Genomic DNA, 21,556 nt, shown 5'->3' with positions numbered 1-21,556 from the left:
AAATAGAGGAATTGGACAATGAGAGTATATTTATAATTTTTTTTATAATATCTAATTTGTCTATTTATAATTTTATTAACAATATATAGATAAATTAGATAATCTAATATATTTTTTACATGCTAGAAGGGTATAATGATAAAATTATAATAAATTAGGGTATAAATATATTTTTTTAAATATTAGAGGGTTTTTGTTCCTTTACCTAAACGTTGAGAGTGTGTTTGTCCTTTTCCCATATTTTAATTTAAACATAGACATTAAAATCTAGTCATTGATTTGGCTCAATTTAAGGGCTAAGATAATTGTTTATATGGTATTAAAACTCGATTAGATTTATGACTCAAAATATAAGAGAGAGAGAGAGAGAGAAAATCCTGACTCTTCTTCTTCAAACGCATTCTTTTCAAATGTTTCTAACCGAAATTGAAAAAAAAATTCAAAAATTGAATCATGCGTACCGTTCGTCTTCATTTTGGTTCAACCTTGTCATCAAATCTCTTCTGTTCCTCCACTACTTTGCCCTCTCACTCAGTTTTGGCTTCTCTGATCGACAAACAATCCAAGAGTCTGATCCCAAAACCTGTGGGTTTAATTGATTATACTTGTTGACTTTAATTTCAACAATGGGGTGAATTCTTTTAACATGAAAATATATGCTATGGACAAAAGTAAAATTATCTTGTTGACAAAAAATAATAATAATAATTTTGATTACTTTTTCTCAAAGTTTTTTAATTAATTCCTTGACACGAAAATAACAAAGCCAAATCCATTGAAGATGTTTAAGTTCGTCTACTCCATCTACTCTATATTTTCTTTCTTTTCTTGCCCTCACGTAGAGCGTACAGATTGCTTTCTGGTAACCTCATCAACATGACATGAGAACGAGTTTTATTCGACCATAATCTGTGTAACATTCTTTTGCTTTATAAGACGAATTAAAAGTCATCCCCATATGCGACACATTAATACCTTCATTCTTCTTATCTCTTTTTAGAGTGTGTTCGGAATTGAGATCGGACAGTTGTAACTTTTAAGTTACAGTATTAAAGTATTTGATAAACACTAGCTGTTGTACTTTAGAAGTTAAGTTGAAATAGTTTTTCACGTGTATCATAACAAATATATTATATCTTTAGTAGTTTTGTTAAAACTATTATTTAAATTTTATATTTACTACAAATTATTAACTTTTGTTTCATACATACAATTTTTTTTTCACAGTAACTATAACTTAAAAGTTACAACATTTCAATTCCAAACATGTCCTTAGTTTCTGATAAAACTTTTGTACTCATTCTTATAAGAAATATAATTTTTGCTTATCCATAAAATGAAGAAGACAGTAAATCAAAGTACAAACGGTAAAAACTTACCTATTAACTTGCTCAAGTTTTTTATTGTTTTTTTTATTTTCTTCTTCATGCAAATAATAATTCTAATTTCCTGAGTAAGTGTGTTTTGTATAATCTCGTTGAGAGAGTTGCATAAAGAAAATTTTTTACTTGTATAATCTCATTGGGGAAGTATATCAAGAGTCAGGATTCTCCTTATTTCTCTTTTTCAATTTTAGTATGCCACCTCAATTTTTTTTAAAATTTTTTTGAGTCATGTACTTATTAGAATTTTAATGTCACATAAGCAATTATCTCATCACTTGGATTGAACCAAATGAATGAATAAATTTTGATGTCTAGATTTGAGTCAAAATATCTCGTCCCTTCTAGTATCTATTATAACTTAAAATCTATTAGAATTCTAAATATTTATACTTGTAGTGCAGCCTAATGCTTTGCTTAGTATTAGCTCAAAAACCTATTCCCTCATATATTTAAAAAAAAAAAAAGAAAAATACATTTTATGATGTGTTTACTAATCAGTAATCAGAATGGATTGTATCGAAATGAAGTGGAATCAAAATGGACTGGAATCGGAATAAGGTACGGAATCAAAATAAATTGTTTACTTTAGCCGTGGGAATCGAAATTAAAATAAATTGTATTGACATCGATGTGTTTATTTTATTTTGGAATCAGAATAGATAGTTATAAGTTATTAAACTAACCTTAGTTTATTATTGTCATAATAAAGAAAGATAAAATAAGAATTTCAAGATTTAAGTGTGGGTAATATGGTCACTTTAAAAAATGAGAATCACATTCTTACCTTACTCATGTCAACGAGAACTCTGGTAATTATTCTTAATTTTCAGGTGGGATCCACCATTTTGATTCTCTTTCAACTTTTTATTTAAGCAAGTAAACATATCATTCATTCATATTTCTTGATTATCATTTTCAATAAGTAACCACACCATTAATCCACATCTTTTGAGATAAGAGAATGAAGCCTGCATCCAACTTATTAATATTTCTAAAAAATATTTTTCATAAAAGCATTTTTTTTTAAGTATACGAACATATTCTTAGTAAGTGTAGTTAATTATAAGAGGATCATAAACATATCAAGTGAAGTTATTTTAGTAGACAAAATGTGTGATCAAAATAAAAGTTGAATAAATTCTGAGAATGTTTCTAGAACATTAAATATTCGGAATAAAAACTCTCATCATGTTCCTACCCATTTGCTAGTCATATCATGGTTTCTCCAATAAGAAAAGAGTAGTGCTACACGTATCCAATTTTGTTATCTTAAAAGATGTGGCGTTCGTAAATTGATTGATTTTTATTAGAAAACTAGTGTATAACATAAAATAAAATGCACCCAGTATTCGCAATTAGAAAATGTGTAATTTTTTTAATGGATAATAACAAAAATCTCACTCCCACTTTATGAAAGAGAAAGAAAATGTTACTTTAGTCTCTCCATCCAGTTGTCATAAGTCAATGTGAAAGGGATTAATGGTGGGACCTGTCTTGATCATGTCTATTGGACTTGAAAACTCGGTACTTTTGAAATTGAAGGATGGATGGTGAATCCTATATTATCAAAGTATTAATTTAATATGTATAATTAGTGAGTTTAATGATTTTAAGCACATGAATGCGCAATTGCCTGCGTGCTAAGATGGATTTTGGTCAAGTGCGTGCACGGCTGTGCTCATTAAGATCTGAGAGAGAAAAAAATTATTGTGAAATTTACAATTTTCTCACTCAGATGATCTAGACGTGCATGCAATAATACACCGGATTGTTCTTCTTATTTTTATATCACAATTTTAAAATTTTGGCAAAAATAATTAATTGTGTTTTTGTTGTTCATTCAATGTAGGGAAAAGAACAAAGAAATTCCTAGCTTCGTCCAGTCATATTCTTAGTTAGACCTCGATACTTTAAAAAAAAAAGACACTCAATAACAAAAAAAAAAAATCCCTTTATATTACAATAAAAAGTAAATATTGACTTTAAAATTTAATTAATATCTTAAAAATTTAGGACACATTGCACTGTTGGGACAACTTGATACATAATGAATAACACGATACAAATAAAATTAAAATTAGTTATAATCACTAGGGAAATTATTATCTCTTAATTATCTTTGTGTTTGTCATATGTATATCTAATCACTACAAAATTTTAATATGTTCTTTGCACTATCTTTATTTCTAAACTTGTATCAATAAATCATTTTGACATTAACAAATGATCATCTTAACCCTAAATGAATTAAAAGACCTTTCTTTTCTACAAAATTATAAAAAAAAGATCATAATTACAAGAATACCCATGAAATATTTAATAAAATAGATAAATCTCAAAATCCAATATGTAAATTTTTATAATTACAATTTTATTTAAAAATTATCATGTTGATTTTTTGAAACTATAATTTCATTTAATTTTTATAATTAAATTTAGTATAGGGAAGTTTATTAATTTTAAATTATAGGGAAGTTTACAATAATTATAGGGAACTTTTCTCTTCATGTTAATTTTTTTAAACTTTCCTGTACTTAATTTAATTGTAAAAATTGAATGAAATTATAATTGCAAAAAATTAATATAATAATTTTAAACGAATTATGATTATAAAAAATTAACATTATGGATTTTGAAGTTTATTTGTTTTATTAAATATTTCACGAGAAATCTTTTGATTATAGTATTTTTATTTTTCAAAATCTTGTAGAATAAAATGGTATCTTAATTCATTTAGGGGTAAAATGACCATTTGTTAGTGTTAAAGTAGTTGATTAATACAAGTTTAAAAATAAAGTTGGTATAGAGAATATGTCAAAATTTTACGGTAGTTAAATTTACATATAAAAAAGCAGAGGTGATAAAGAGAAATTTGTTCTTAATTATTAATATGAAATACCTTAACAGTAGTATAATACAATATTTCATAAATGTAACTTAAAATGATTAAACTTTGTCCTTAGCAAATGTTGCAATTGGCTCAATGCCATTTCGATGAGTCAAAAGGGTCGTGACATGATCTACCCCAAATGAAGGAAATATGATACCTTAACTCATTAGCGACAATGATATCTACTTGTGACACAATTAATGACATGTGTCATCATATCATAAGTTGATAAATATAATTTCATATGAGTAGTTATATTTTAAACTTGTTAAAAATAAAAGTTTGAATTTAATTAATTAAAACAATCAATTTTAGGTAGGAATGTTATATCTACCATCTAATAAATAAGTAGGAATGTTATATCTACCATCTAATAAATAAATGATTAGTAACATAGAGATTCAAGTTGAATGGAAATATTAAAATTCCAAATATTATTCTTTTAAATATGCACCAATCTAATTAAATTGTTGAAATGTTCAGAATCTAACTGTACACCGTCATTTTCTTGTTTCTTTTCCTTCCACAATCATACAAGTATTGGATAAATATAGGGCATAAGTATTGGGCATAATCATGAACAAAGATAATGCTAAATATTTCCTCACCACCAATATTCTCCAATCACAAGTTAACAAAAAAATTTGAGCCCTTATTCAACACTTGTTATCCTAAATGGCAATCAATTGATTAGATGGTGATTGGATTTGAGTCATTTGACTTGAGATTCCTCACCTAATTTTTTTTAATGGCACATGATTTAATAGTTTCAATGTTTTGATTACCAGCGTCACATGCGTTTTGAAAAATCCGACCAAAGCAAGGCTTTAAGCAAAAGAGTTGTTGAAATTAGGGTAATTGATTTTTTGTTCCTACAACAAAACAAAACAAAAAAAAAAAAAAAGATTGATTCAATTACAAAAAGTTTACATCCATTTTTCAAAATTGTTGTTGAAAAAAAGATTCCATTTCCATCGTCAATCGATCAATCATTATTAACTTACAAAGTGGTTGATCTTTCTTTGACTGATGATTAAAGTTTTTTAAAACCACGAGCGCAATTAAAAATTCATATGTATTGTCCTTTCAAAACAAAAAAAAAATTAAAAAATCCATATGTTATGAGCCGAGTAAATTAACGATCTACCAGTCACAAAGACACCGTAAAAAATTAAAAATAAAATGCAATGTCGATAAATTTTTACTTGTTTAGCTTAACCCTTTCTCTGCATCATGAATTATTTGCCAAAGCAACCGGAGGCTTTTTCATTTTTAAGTTATAAAGCATCATGATAGCTCAATTTCATTTTTTTCACGGATGTAATCGAAATTTAGATCTCATGTCTTTTTTTTAAAAAAAAAAAAAATTTACTAATTAAACTAATTAGTATTTACGACTAAATACTAATTTTCGTTTCTCTCTCTCTTTTTTTTCGAATGGAGTTATGATTATACTAATCTTACTCTTAATTAAAACATAATATTTTGTTATCGTGTGATGTATTGATAACTTGCAGTCATTTGATCAGCTTGAAATTTGAAATGTTTTTATGCTTATACTAGAAGGTTGGGGATCAAGATTGAAAGCTGCGAAAAGATTATCAAAATTCGGATCAATTAAATGTGTGGATATTTTGTAAAATTTTCTACTCGATTTCGAATTTGATTCAGCCAATAAAATTAGATAACACCAGAGAGCCAATCACAATCAGTCAAATTAGATTGAACTAATCGACCTAACATATTAAATGGGATTTTGAATACCAATTACACTAATATTTCAATTGACATTCTGCGTATCATATTTATATTTGTCCCCCGTTATGGTTGTGGTGTTCACTTTAATGCCAATGACATTCTAGAAAGGAAAATGAATAAATAAGAAAAATTGAAAGCCATGATCAATGCATTAATAAAATGGGTTAAATTAACAGTCTTTTCAAGTAATCAAAGTGTGTTTTGTTTGGGCGGCTCGCCTAAAAAATTGAATGCTGCCATGCCGGCTAAGAAAAGTCCCTTGATTCTCGGTACAAGGCAATCAATTAGATGAAGTGTGAAGTAATTATTATGTAGAGATTAGTGCTACGTTTTGATTCAATGTGCTCTCTCATGAGAAAAAAAAAAAAAAAAAAAAAAACCCAAATGGGTAAACTTATTTTTTAAAAAAAATATTACATGACATTGTAATTTTGTATTTATCAACAATTATTATTGTAAGTCCAAAACCAAAGCTTCAGCAAAAACCAAAATCCGATTTTATTTCCATTTTTTTAATAATTACACAGGAGAGATTAGAAACCAGAGTGATAAGAATAATAGGTTACCCGATTATTGTAAACAAATTTGACAATTAATTAACTCGTAGGATCTTACGTTTATCTCAATTTTCTTAAAATAGAATCGGGATTCTAATAACAAAAATTATATATGCTCTTGATACATCACAGAGGTGAACAAAGAAGCTGTGATTTTAATATATAGAGAAATAAACAACAGCAATTAATTATGCAATAAAAGCAGGGGCAGAACATATATTAAAAAAAGAAAGAAAGAGACTTTTTTGAGTCAACAGTTTCACACCAACTGAAAAAGAAAGAAAATGTCTGAATCAGGTGAACCGGGAGATTGCATCTTATCTACAATTGTTCACTCAAATTCTGTCCCTTAATTTTACAATACATAAGCTCTAGCAAATTGGGCCTTAATGGATTTACTTTAGACCCAGTACCCATTTTATATATACCAAGATTTATTAGTGCTCTGCCACCCCTCTAAAAAGTCCTTTTCAAACCCCTCTTCTAACTAAATCCCCCGTCCAATAATATTAATGGTACATTTACTCAAACAGAAATCAAAATAGACTACAATCAAAATGAGAAATTAAAATTATATAGCAGAACCTCCAGATAAAAATATTTTATATAGAAATAACCTCTTCATAGTAATAAAAAATTATGGTTCCAACTCGGGATCAGTTATAATTATGAATAAACTCCACATTGTAATAAGTTATATTTTTTGTAAGTGTCGTCTTAATAAACTTATCTCCAGATAGTAATAATATTTCAAAAATATATGTCATATTATATTAAATAATTAAGATGGAATAAAATATTTTTCTAAAGTTGCTTGTGACAATGATTTGTTCTTCAAAGTTGCAACCACATCTCTCAATTTGTGGGTATGTATTAATTGGTTGGCATATGCATATTCTTCTTGAAAACAAAATATTTCTAACTTCTCAAGTATGTTTGTACCTTCCTGATATGAAACTTTTTATATTAGTTTTTTTAAACTATATATCTTTTTTATTAATATCTATCCATTAAATTTGACTCACTTACTTATTAATTTATTAATACATGACATAATTTACCTTTATATCACTTGCATTAAAGATAATTAAGCAGAGACAATAATTTTTGTACTATACCTCTATTGAGTTATAACATTTTTATAAGAATAAATTTCTCCAATCGCAACAATATGACTATACAGAAGTTTTACTGTAATACGTTGTTTACTTAAGCTATAAGAATCAGAATCAAAATGAGCTGTGTTGCCATTAATGTGTTTACTTTATCTTGGAATCAAATTAGAATGACTCAAATTGTTACAAATTATTGAAAAGTCATTAATTAACTATTGTCATAATTATGATTTTGTACTTTTATGATTTCGATTATTATCATTAAAAAATTATTATTATTAATTATTCTTAATAGTAATTAATAACAACAATAATATTATTATTATGAACATTAATATTAATTAATTATTATACTTTTTATCATTAAAATAATAACAACAACAGCAACAATAATGATGACGATAATAATTATTGTCATCGTAAGCTTCATCATTATCATCGGTGTCATCATCGTCACTAGATCGTAACCGACATCATCGTCATCGTTGGTATCATCATATCCCAATGCGATGGTCGTTATTGCTGGTGGTTTCACTTCAGCGATATGAAAATTGCTGCTCGTGATAGCTACTGCCTATGACGCAACGACCGACAACAATGAGGGAGCTTGCAGTCACGAGTTTCCTTCTCTCTCTTACAGTGATGAGGGCATTTTAGGAATATAATAATATAAATTTAGGTAAAATTGTCAATTTTGAGAATCAAAAATTGATTCACAACCCCTTTGGAAATTAGTCTTTCATTTTTCATTCCCAAATAGGGGTGGGCTCACAATTTCGATTTCTAGTCTCACCTCTATTTAGTAAATATTAAAGTAAATGTTGTCAATGATTCTGACTCCGAATTTTAATTTGTCAATTCGGAAAGTAAATTCACTATAACAACTATATTATTTCTATTCATAATTTCATACCCACTTGAATTTCCATAAATAACCCTTTCCCTAATAAACCCAGGTGTTTCTTTTCAAATTCTCTGCATCTTTTAGTTCTCTCCATTTGCTAGGATGGGCAAAAAAGCTCGGGCCGGCCCAAGCCCATCCCGGCCCGCAGGCTTTGGCCCGGCCCTCATGCATGAGGGCGCCACATTTTTTTTAAAAAATAAATTTATAAATTAGAATAATATAATTAAAATTAAAAAGTAATTTAAAGAAAACTTAAATTCTTAACTTATAAATCAATGATGATTCAAAAAAACTAAATTTATGATACTAAACTCTCTCTTTTGTGTTAATTAAATAAAATAGCGTTTGAATTAGAGAATCCAGTATTAAACAAATTTAAAGTTATGAGCTTTTATTTGCTTTATTTATTATTTTACTTTGAAATATTCATTTTATTTAATTTATTTATGATTATAATAACTTGTTGATTATTAATTTACTTCAAATTTATAATAATTTAAAAACATTTTAAAAAATAAAAAAGCCAAAGTCAGACCCAGGCCCACAATGAGCTCGACCCGGCCCAAACCCTTACACTAAACTTGAAATAGGCTCAGGCCTGGACTTGAAAAAATCCAGCCCAAGCCCAATGTTTGCCATCCTTTTGCCTCCACGAAAGCAAATTTTTCGCCCATAGTTGATTCAATGGGGGAGTGTTAATCAAATTTAAGTACTTGCCTCTTCCTTTTATACTTTTTAAATTGAATCTTTTGAATATTTAGAATCCAAGTTTATAGTTTTGTTTCTCTCTTTTTTTTGTAATCATTCTAAAAAACATAAAAAAATTCCAGTTGATCAATGAAAGTGAATCAAATTGTCTGCGGGAAGCAAAACACATTCAAAGACAATGCAAAACCCAAAAATTTGTGGAAAGTTTGAGAGCAACAAAAATCTTCGAGACTCCAGGTACAAAATAAAATCTTTATTTTAGGGTGAAGCTGCGTTCCTCCGAGAGTTACAGCCGTTAGATTCGAAGCACTTTAATCTAACGGTTGAAGTTTTAGAAATGTGCATTTTGTATTGCCGTTAGATTTCAAGCACTTTAATCTAATTGGCTGTAGTAATCAAGAAAAATAAAAAAGAAAAATATAATTGGCTGGAGTTTAAAAAATTGTGCATCACGTAATGCGTATGCCTTGAGTACGGACTTTACGCCTAACTCCCGTACACTTTTAGTTATTTTTGTTTCCTTCAAAATTCCCATTTTTTTTTTTTTGAAAACCAAATTGATGAATAATTCAGAAAATTAGAACGCTTACACACGCTGAAATTTCATCTACCAAAATTACAAAGCTCGGATTGATTTAGCTTATCTGTGGGTTTTCTCTTCATAATTTATCAATAATTGATTCAACAATTGGTAACAACTATTTAAATTTGATCATCCACATTCTAAAATTCTTGAATCTCACTGTCCCTTTCAAAAGTAATGATGAAGCCGTACAAATTTATTTTATATAAATTGACATAAGCTTATCTTTTCTTTCTCAAATTCTTCTTTTTTATTCAAGCTCATAACGAATTCAAAATGTCTTGCATGCATGTTAAAAATTCTTATTAGATTCTTAATAATAAGAATTTCTATGCTAGTTTCTAGTTTATTTTGGGTTTTAAACTGGTACTGTTCAGCTGAATTATGAACTTACATGGTTTGGCTGAATTTTCACATAATTTATTATTTTTTGGAACATGATTTGAATAAGTTTCTGCGCATTCACGGTATAATTTTGAAATCCTCCTTAGTCGGTAAGCACATTGATGGATTTTTAAAGTAAATTTTCTTAATTTTCCTTGCTGCCGTTGAACAACTACGGTGCTTGCAACTTGCAGCAAGTTCGGGAGTGTGTTAATTTAGGATTCTTGAATTGTTGGTAGCATAGCTGGTTAGTTTTATCGTCATAATCTCCTATGGGAAGTGGTGTTAGAGGAGTAGAGAAAGCTTCGAAGGATTGGGAGCTGCTAAGTTGGTTTAAGGTAAAGCAATTATAAGCATCGAGTGAATTGTGTTTTAAAACTAAGAAGCTGGGTTTTTTGTGCCTAAACTTACTGTTGTTGTAAACACTTTGTTTGAATTAAATTCATTTAGTAGCGTCTATTAAGTTTCCTTCCTTTGATTTTAGTGTAAAATTCTCAAAACACCCCGTTAAAAGACGTGCTCTCCAGTCCTGCAACCATCGTCTCTCCCCTCCAGTTTTCTGATAATGCATTTATGGCCGCATCAACATTTAACATGCCCCAATTCCCTGGTGGATGCTTCCAATTTAAAGCCCTCTGGTGGACTTATACTCTTCGCACTAGTTCAAGCATTCGAATCTATCATTTCAAAAAGTGTTGCATACAAAATCCTTCTCGGCTAGAAATTGCATCTAACACTTCCATTGCTTCATCAAACAAAAATCTTATTACCCTAACTCAAAGAACTTCTTTATTGTCAGTATTAAAATCAATGCTGTAATACTTGAGTTCATTTTCACTTAATTGACATTGACGCAGCCCTTTATTTCATTGCAAAACTAATTAATCAAAGATCTGTATGATGGCACTATGGCAATAAAAGATAAAATAGTAAATGTAAGGGGGGGGGGGGGAAGACAAGAAAAGAGGGTGTATTGAGAATTTTAGAGGGGTGGGATAAGCTCTCCCCTTATATAATAAACTCCCGAATTGGGTAGGGAAGGCCCGATCTCAAATGAGCTGTTAACCTTTTAACCAATAATAATACATCACCGCTGAGAAGTAGGATTTAAGTTAAAAACAAAGCAATAATTTTGTCTCTCACTCACTCATTCAATGTCGGCAAACTCAAAACCTCCCAACAAATGAAACTTCCCCTAATTAAAGTAAATTAACCAAAATTAATACCACTCCACAGAAGTTGCTAAAATAAACTCCTCTCTCATTTATAAAAGGTAATCTTCACTAAATGCACTTGCGAACAAAATTAATAAATTAAATTAAAAACACCCCAATTATTTAAACTCTTGGCTAAGAGTTTTCAGTTTCTTTCTTGCATGAAAGTAGCTCCTTCACAATCACCAAGACTTAGAAAAAGAATCAGAGTGATGGATGTTAGAACAAATCTCCGGCAACAACAGCAGCTGCCTCTCTTGGAAAATGCACCAAAAGCACAAAAAACACCAGCACAAAAGGCAATAAGAAAAACATTCAAAGGCACAGCACATTTGGCCAGGCTTCTCCCCACAGGTTCTGTCCTCACGTTCCAAATTCTTTCTCCAATTTTAACTCATCAAGGCCGTTGTCCCACACACGCAAGCCGGGTCATCACTCTAGGCCTCTTGGCTCTCTGCGGCGTATCATGTTTCATTCTGCGTTTAACCGATAGCTTTAGAGATGAAAGGGGCAAGGTTAGGTATGGACTAGCTACATTCAGAGGCTTGTGGGTTATTGACACATCACTGAAACTTGCACCAGAGGAAAAAGCTCAATATCAGCTTAAGTTTATTGATCTTTTTCATGCATTTGCTTCCATATTGGTTTTTGCCACGATTGCTTTGTTTGATAAAAATGTTGTAAATTGCTTTTTTCCAACACCCTCAGAGGAAACCAAGGAACTCCTAATTCGAGTGCCTATTGGGATTGGCATCGCGTGCAGCATTTTGTTTGTGCTATTCCCTAGCAAGCGCCATGGCATTGGCTGCCCTCTCTCTAAGCATTAATATTTTCATCTTGTGTTACAATATAGTGTTGGTACTGAGAAGCTCCATCTTGCAAATTAAATTATTTCAGGGGTTGTATAATCAGAGCATTGTATGGCTAGTATTTTTGTCGAATATAAAATTGATGGTCAGGATTTGTTTCTCTGCAATGCTTTGAAGCAAATTGTGAAACTAATCCAAAATTCAGTTCTGAATCAACATTGATCTGAAAATGAAAAGCGCTACACATATGATGTATAACTAGTGGTTTCCCAAAGAAAAGGTACCAGCATGCTATGGTCCTCAAATTTTCAGAATTGTTATGATGACTGATGAGGACCTCCACAATATGCAAACCATCTAAGAACTGATGTAACGACTCAAAAAATGAACACGAAATCTACGCCATTACAAAGTTTTGATGGGCTCTCTCAGTTTTCGGCACAGATTAGGAAAATTTGATCCATGCGTGCCAAAAGGAAAACATCAGGAATCTCATGATGGGGATCAAGAAAACGGACAATCCCTTACCGAAAACTCACAAAGACGAGCAAACAAAAGGCCGTGAACTAAAAAAAGAAAAAATAAATAACGCTAAGGAAAAAAAAAAAAAAATTGACAAAGCTAGTACTCCCCTTCTGTTCTGTCCTCACATTCCAACTTGTGTCTCCAATTTTCACTTATCGAGGTCAATTTGACAAGGCTATTAACAAGTTTTTCACCCTAGGCCTTTAATTTGGTAATATGTGTTGTGATGTATTTTGTTCTGTGTTTCACTGATGGATTCAAAGCGCAACGTTCGATAGTGATTTGGTACTTCCAAAAGATTGTGGGTCGTTGAAGCCTTGAAGGAGCTAAGATACTTTCAGCAGAGGGGCTGAGGCAGCTAAGTATCGGCTAAAGTGGATTTATTTTTTGCATGGATTCGCAAACACGTTTCTTTTTGCTGCTGTTGTCGCATACTTGCATTGTATGATCAAATCATCATCAAGTGCTTCATTTCAGAGCCTTCTGGCATCTGCAAAGGGGGACCTAAATGCAGAACCATTGGGAATTGGTTCTTCTCTCTCTAAAACTTAGTATTAATATTTTATCTGGGAAACGTTCCCATTCATATTTCAGTTTCTTGCACATTCCTGAAAGGCCGTACTTCCCGAAACAGTGAAATCACAAATTAAATGACATTCATTTGAGAAGAATATTATATTCAAAGCTCGAATAATTTTTATATGTCAAGATTTGCTTTACATTCCACCGAGATATATATGTAGCTTGTAAGCTTTGCCGTTGACCGAGTCTAAATAGAAATTATGCATTTTTGCTTGTTCATTTAGCTTTTTAGACAAGACAAAAGGATCAACAGAAATGCAATTTATTTATTCCTATTTGTAACATTTTGAAATTAATGTTAAGAGTGGCGATTCTTGAAGCATATCAATTAACATTCTCCTTCAGAAAAATTTTCGCAGGAACCGACAGTCATTTTCCAACTTACATATATGGAACAATCAATCTTTTCAATCTTTTCGGAAATAATGAAATACAGAAATCATAGAAATCTCAACGTTTAAGTCCTTATTTGAATATCAATATTATATGTTACTAATCTTTTAAATGATAAATATAAATTACGTATTACTCAATTTTATCATTTAATTGATAAATGTCATACTAGATGAGACTTAAATATTGAGATCTCTAACATTATTTATCTTGTCGATTTTTTAAATCAATTTTGTGAGCAAGAAGTCTAATCTAGTGTGGAAATTATTCTTATCTTAATGATTAAAAAAATATTTAATGCTTTTAGAGTCACTATTCAAGCATTTAACAAATATTCTAAGGTCAATCAAAAACCAAAAAACAATTAAAAAAAATCAAACCGTAATAAATTGAACTGAATCCAATTACCTAAAAAAAATTGAAAAAAAAACATTGGTCTGACCTTTAGGCTATTGGTAAATTAGGCCTAGAAAAATAAATTTTTTATTTAATAAAATCAGCAGAAGACAAGATTTTTTTTTAAAATTATGTATACATGTATAAGATTAGAACAATACTTTAGATTTTCGATGAAAATTGAAAGAATTATTGCAATCTTTCCACCATCATCGCTGGGATTTGCAAACTATGGTTCCAGCCTTCTTTGTTATCCTTAATTGTCTCTCTCATATGTGTGGACGCATAGAGAATCTTAATTGTATGTAGGAGATGAAGATCCTAAAACATTCTCTTTTCCTTTTGTAGAGAAAAATCTCTAGTCTAAAAAGAAAAAAGTCTACTATAATTTCTTCTCCTTTGCATAAGACACTTATTAGAGTCAGAATTTAATTAGGAATTAAGCTAGCAGATGGACTGCAAACCATAACCTTCCTAACTCCAACTTAATAGTTAATGTCTAGTACATATCAAAATTACTAAATTAACCCATGTTATTCCACTGAAAGCCCGATGTTGCACTCTAATGAACCATATAATAAATAAAAGCTTAATTAATTAAAACTCCTTTTAATTAATATTAAGTCCAATCTTAGACCTTTGATGCTCGTAATTAAAGCCATGCCCATGATAAGTGTCATGTCTCTATCATTACATACTTATCCTAAATTAGAATTTGTTCTAATGATCACTTTTTATAATATATAATTTCATTCAGTAAATAATTTATTAAATAAACTGCAATTAAGTACTACTCCAAGCTATCAAGTTTTTGACTGTTTATATGAATCTCAATTCATAATAATTCAAAAGACATTATACATGAATGCAATGCTATGTTTGGAAGATATGATTTGATTAGATTAACTTTTTAGGATTAGACTGTATTAGATTAGATTGGATTAAACTAAATTAGATATAATATTGTCTTTTGTTTGGTACAATGTTAGACAGGACTATAACAATATTCTCCAATATTTAGAAGTTTACAAGTTTGGATAAGTAACAATAATAATAACTAGTACAGAAAGTGAAATGAATTGTGCTTAAATTTTACAATAACTTTCGAAAAAAGTTTTGCCTCATACAAATGACATTAATTTTTCTTTTGAAAAAAGCCAGTTATATAAGTTTTGCCTTATATAATATTTTATATCTCAATATTTAACCACTTGACATAAATATTATTTATGCTTTATAAGATTACCAAAAAAAAATATAAACCCAATCAAACTATAGAGCAACAATTTGATCTAAATAAGATACAATTTATCATATAATATATTTATATGATAAACAATCAATTATAACGTATTTGATACATTATGCATGTTTATCATTAAGCCGCTATCTAACATGTGATTAAATACTTACAAAAAGATGGTGGGTACCATTTATAACCAATAGTTTACAGTCAACTACAGAAAAAAAGAAGAAGATATAATTCATATGATTGGCTACAAAAAAAAAAAAAAAAATTGTCATCATCAGCTTTGTAGACTCACCAACACCACATATGATTAGTCTTTTGTGCAAAATGATCCCAAAATACTACCATTATTAATCATCATACCCACCTAGTGTAAGTTCTTCATAAACTCCTTTCTTTCTTCATCATTTTTGCAACGTCTTAAATATTTTGCTTGTTCTAATTGTTTCAATAACATCTTTTGCACCCTAACTCTTTGATGAAGAGAAGATCCATTCTTATTAACATAAGCAACGAGTTATGAATTGATACTTTCTTTTCATAACTTACCAATAAGATTATCCACACTTTCATTTGACTTTTCCAAATGTGTTGTAGTCGTCAAACTCTATTCAAAATAGAATTAAAGAATTTATTAAGCGTCTCTTCATAATACTTGAAGTAATTATTAATTATTTGATTTTTCTACAGAAACTACACTATCCATCTTTAACCTTCCATCACTATGAAATATTTCACATAATAACTCAAAAACTCTTCTATCCATCCTAAGTTGATTTGCACATTATGCATCTCCATTGCCAATTATATCATCTAGAGCTTAAAGATGAGTTTGAAGCCTAGCAAAAGTGTGATTCTTGAGCACATATTTTTCATGAAAGCTTGCTATTATATGGCGTAAGATAACAACATTCATAATACAAACATCCAATTTTTGCTTACGAAACTCATTTGCAAGTAAGAGTAACACATTTTGTCTTTCGTCCATATTTATTCATCAAAAGGTCTATAATTATATAATTAAATATGAAATAAAGAAAATAAAGCAGTAGATTGTACAAATTAAATAAATAAATAAGTTAGAAAAATGATATAAAAAAGTTCTAACATAATCAAACAAATTTATGGCCATGAGAAGAAAACGATCCACCAATAGAACTAGACACAACATATATTGTTAATACAAAAATTAGAATAAGGTTACTCCCAAGTTGGAAAAGGCAAGCAAAATAAATGAGTTTTGGCGAAGCACATTCACTTATCATAGAAAAAAGCTGAGTTTTCAGTTCCTGCAACCAAAGCACCCAAAAAAAAGAAATGAAAAATATAGTAATCTTAAGATCTATAATAGAAGCGCCAATTTAATTAGAAGATGAAGAGCAAAGCAAAACATAAATCGAAACTTAAAATTTCTAACATGTTGCTTATGGGAGAGTTAAGTCAAAGCATATATGAATTTTTGAGTTAAGATTTGTTTTTGTTTTAGTGAGATAAGAGAGGACTGAGATTTCACTAGCTATTCTTATTACTTGTAAACCCATGTAAAAGAAAAGGATTGATAATCCCAAGATTTTCGGATTAAAAATTAGCTTATTTTCTTAATCGAAGCAACCAAAATGGCTCTGGATAAGATTAAAATTGTTAGTCTTGAAATTTTTTCTTATCCAGCTTTTATCCCAAACGTAATTCAAGTTCATTACCCACTCAATATTAAGGTTGATTAAACTTATTAAAACTTGTGTGATTTGATGATCAATGATATTTGTTAAATTAGATTCTAATTCATAATAATTTCATTCAATATGTATATCTCATATGCATATTAATTATTCAACTTGAGGTCTTTACTATAATAATTAAGATAAAACTACTCCCAATAAAAAAAAGAAGAAAAGTTACAATCTTACATAATGAAATGTCAATTTTATTAATAATTATGAACAATTTTTTATTTATAGAGAACCTGTGATTTATATCTTGTAATATTGATATCAGATACCTAATACATAAATCACATACTATGTCAATGAGGATTAATAATGTATGCTCAAGTAAATAATGAATAGATAATTTTTTTATTAAATTTAGTAATTGTTATTGTATCACATACTTTTAGGGGCATAGAATAATAATAAGGTCAATAAGAAGTCTAATTTAGTGTGGAAATTATTCTTCTTTAAATAATTTAAAAAAAAAAGAGTCTTAGATGTTCTTAGAGTCACTTGTTAGGTATTTAACATATATTCTAAGGTCAATTACAAACCGAAAAGAAAATTAAAAAAAAAATAAAAAATTGTAACAACCCTAATAAAACCAATAACCTAACAAATATTTGGAAAAAAAAAAAACCATTGATCTGACCTTTAGGATCAAACAAGAACACTGATTTTTAAGTAGTAGGAAGATAAAAATAACGTTATTGTTCATGCAACAATATTACTATATCAGACCAGAACGATGCACTATTCGTAAATAGCGCCATCGTTTCTATTTTCATAGTGTCTTCTTCACGTCCGAATAGCATTTTCTTTTAATCAAATCTCAGGCGACTGCTAAGATTTAGTTATGTGGAGTAAAGATGACCCCATTAATGAACAAAAATTTAGGTGTCGAAACTTAGAGAACATGGACAATTGGCCGACCTCGAAGGGCACTCGAATCCAAAATGATAACTTCGCAGCCCAACCAGCTGCCTTAGGCTGTTCTGCTCCACAAATTCAGATTATATTAGTAGAAAAATGAAACCAAACAAGACTTCCCTTTCCACTTCCAAATTTTTTTTTTTAAAACAAAACAAGACTCCTTTTCATATTTTTATTATTAAACTCAAAGTGGGCCCTTCTGGAAGAAACAGAAGTTACAGAACACCTCAGGTGCACACAATTCACATTCCCCACGAGAGCGCGTTTTAAACTATTGACTGGGATTTTCTTTTGAAAATAATTAATTAAAAAAAAATTTCCAATTCTATATTTATTTCTTAGAGTAAAGTTGTCAAAACCCCAAAAAAAAAAAATGAAAATCAATAATACTGACGTATATGTCATAATCCCAAGTCAAAACAAAAATATTATTAATATTGACTGCTTTGAAATGGATATGCCACGACATTCTGAGAATATTTCTAATACAATTTTTTGAAATGTATAATCTAACAATTTTTTTAAGGAGAAACTTGTGATACAACTGTAATACCGTACCATAATTACATTCAGCCGTTGAATGTGTTAGTCCACTGACATCCAATGACTGGATGCAATTGTGGCACGGTACCACAGTTACACCGTAGCTGAACTCTTTTTTTAAATGTATGATTATTTTTCTTTTTCATTATGTTTTCTTACATTTTCCTATTGTACATATTATCACATGATCTCATGTAGGATCATAGATATAATCAAACTAGAGAATTGATTCTTAAAAAAATTTTCTCATATAATAAATCATCTAACTTTTATAATTGTTTTTTTTTAAATTTAAAACAAGTCTTCATTTATAGTAATAAAATTAGATTGATAATTACTAAGACTGAGCCAAATATAAGATATCTCTCTTATATGATCATTAAATTGTTTAAAGTCATTCTACCTTTTAGTTAAGAGAGTTATTTAGTGAACAAACTTCATGCTAATAGTCAGTGCTCACTGTGTTAATTATTTAACTTTCTCATAAGGAGTCTTACATAAAATTATATTTTGTGTTCAGTTTTACTTGTTTTGTTTATTCTTTTTCTAGATGGGATATTATTAAATAATCACTTTTTTTTTATATATCGTTTTATCATTTAAAAATTCTGACAATTATTTTTTCCACTTAATATTTTAGTTTTTATCATTTCACCACAAAATTGTTAAAAGTAATAGAATATTTAACAGAATTTATGCTAAAAGATTATTTTACCCCTTGGACTATTTAAGTATGCAAATAATGATTCTGCCCTCTAAAATGTAAAAGAAAAAATTCTAAAACCAAAGATTTTGAAAATTAAAATTTTGAAAATAATATTATATTAAGAAACTAACATTGTCTTAATTGTTATTTAAAATATTTATGTCAATTTGATTAGTTACATGTCATTCACAATTATAAATTTAATAAACATAAAAAATAATTTAAGAATCTAATTTTATCTTAATTGCTTATTCTTTTAACATCTATACTTATATCAATTTGATAAATACATGCCAATTAGAGTATTTGATTTATTAATAGTAAATAATTGTACTTTTTATTGTAAAATTATCAATTTACCACTTACCTTATTGGGAAATTATCCATTTATTACATGACTTTTTTTGTTTTGTATCAAATCGCCACTACTGCTTAAAATTATAAAATTAAAATACTTAAATATCTCTATGATGTCATTATTTTTAAATTGACTTAATGATTTGGTGGTCTAATTAAAAAATTTAAACATGAAGTAGAAAGAAGTAAGGGAAATTATTAGGCATACACTTTGAGGAGTGGGAATCCTAAGAGTGTGAGTGGGAGTATGTCGTTTACTTATTGGATTGAAAGTATGGAATAAAGATCAGAATCCAATTTATGTGTTTATTTTGTCTTGCATTGGGAGTAAATAGTTTCAAATTATAATTTTACCCTTATTTAAAGAATTGTAGTTTTTAATTACAAAGTTCATAAAGAATATATTTGATGAATAAACATTTATTTTATAGTTAATAAAAAATATATTTGGTGAATAAATTTTCTTTTATAATATTTGTAAATTTATGATAATTATTAATATTCTTAATTATGTACATCACATTTTTTTATTAATTTTAATTACGCAAATTAAAAATTATTGATAAGGGTAACATAAATAAAACATTTCTACTATTAACATTGTACAAAATTAATATTTCCTTAGAATAAACTATTTATTATTATTAATTATTAATATTAAATAAATATAATACTATTATTTTAAAATAAATATAATATTATTATATTTTCAAATAAAGATAGTATATAGTAATATTATTAATTCTCCATTAATATAATAATATTATTTTAAAGTAATTTTAACTTAGAATCAATGCAAATTATTATTTAGTTAAATATAAAATAATATTTAAATAAATATAATAATATTTATTTTATTAAATTTAATTAATTATTATTTAATAAAATGAGAGTAAAAAAGAAAGAGGTGGGAGTGGATTCACACTCCCACTCCCCACTCCAAAAATGGATGGGGGCCTATGGAGTGGGAATCTCAATCCTTTCTAGGGATGACAACCAAACCCGGACCCGGACTGAACCCGAAAAATCCGGTCCGGGTTCAACCTGCACCGGAATAATTTTTATCCGGAATCCAGATCAGTTTTTGAGAACCCGCATATTTTCAGGTCCGGATCCGATTTTAGGTGAACCCGCAAATCCGGAACCTGGACTCGGATATTATTTATTTTAATATTAATTTTTATTCGCAAATCTGTAAATATAAATAGAAAAATTAAAAAAAACAAAAGTGAACCCTAGATCTCTTAATCTCTCTCGTTCCTCTCTCAAAATCTCGATTACTCGATCTCTCACTCTCTTCAACTGAACTCTACTGTAAATCTGTAATTTCTCCTCTCAATCTCTCAAGTCTCATCCGTTCCTCTCTCACCCGTGAGCCGTGACTCGTTCCTCAGTCCTCAGTCCTCAGTCCTCACTTAATCTCTCTCACTCTCTCTTCAACTCTCATGTAATCTCTTCTTCAGATCAGATTAGATCCTTCGCGGTGTGGCCTGTCATCACCTTCACGGTGAGGCTTTGTTCGTTTCACCACTCATTAGCATCACTTGTCTCATCTCTCACTCTGTCGCGGCCAGCAAAAGGGGTTGAAATCCACCTTAATCGCGGCTGTGTTCTGTGTTCATCAACATATACTTCAGCTGCCGCTGTGAATATTTGTGAGTCTCGGCTTTTCTCTTTACAATTTATGCTCTATTACACTTTGATTTTCCCTCTTTGCAATTTTCGTGCTGTTATGCTTAAAAGGGTATAAAAGGGCAGCATGATTGAACTCGTGATCTCTGATTTTCTTTTCAATATGCACATGGTCAGGATTTTTTATTTATATATTATTATTATTATTATTATTATTATTATTA

At 29.1% G+C, this 21,556-nt stretch overlaps 1 protein-coding gene across 1 annotated transcript; it reads left to right on the top strand.

The window, feature by feature from the left end:
- Window positions 1-11,684: 11,684 nt before the first annotated feature.
- LOC107175887 (protein DMP7) lies at window positions 11,685-12,401 on the top strand. Its single transcript, XM_015527689.2, has one exon. The coding sequence runs from the start codon at window positions 11,711-11,713 to the stop codon at window positions 12,323-12,325; it is 615 nt and encodes a 204-aa protein (XP_015383175.2). The 5' UTR covers window positions 11,685-11,710; the 3' UTR covers window positions 12,326-12,401.
- Window positions 12,402-21,556: the final 9,155 nt, after the last annotated feature.

Source organism: Citrus sinensis, chromosome 2 (assembly GCF_022201045.2).
Source record: "Citrus sinensis cultivar Valencia sweet orange chromosome 2, DVS_A1.0, whole genome shotgun sequence".
Taxonomy (NCBI): Eukaryota; Viridiplantae; Streptophyta; class Magnoliopsida; order Sapindales; family Rutaceae; genus Citrus; species Citrus sinensis.
The sequence above is the reverse complement of the archived record's forward strand: the minus strand, read 5'-3'. Positions and strand labels throughout refer to the sequence as shown.

What these genes read in the sequence shown, in the direction of transcription:
- LOC107175887 (XM_015527689.2), top strand. Translation starts at nt 11,711, where the DNA reads ATGGATGTTAGAACAAATCTCCGGCAACAACAGCAGCTGCCTCTCTTG.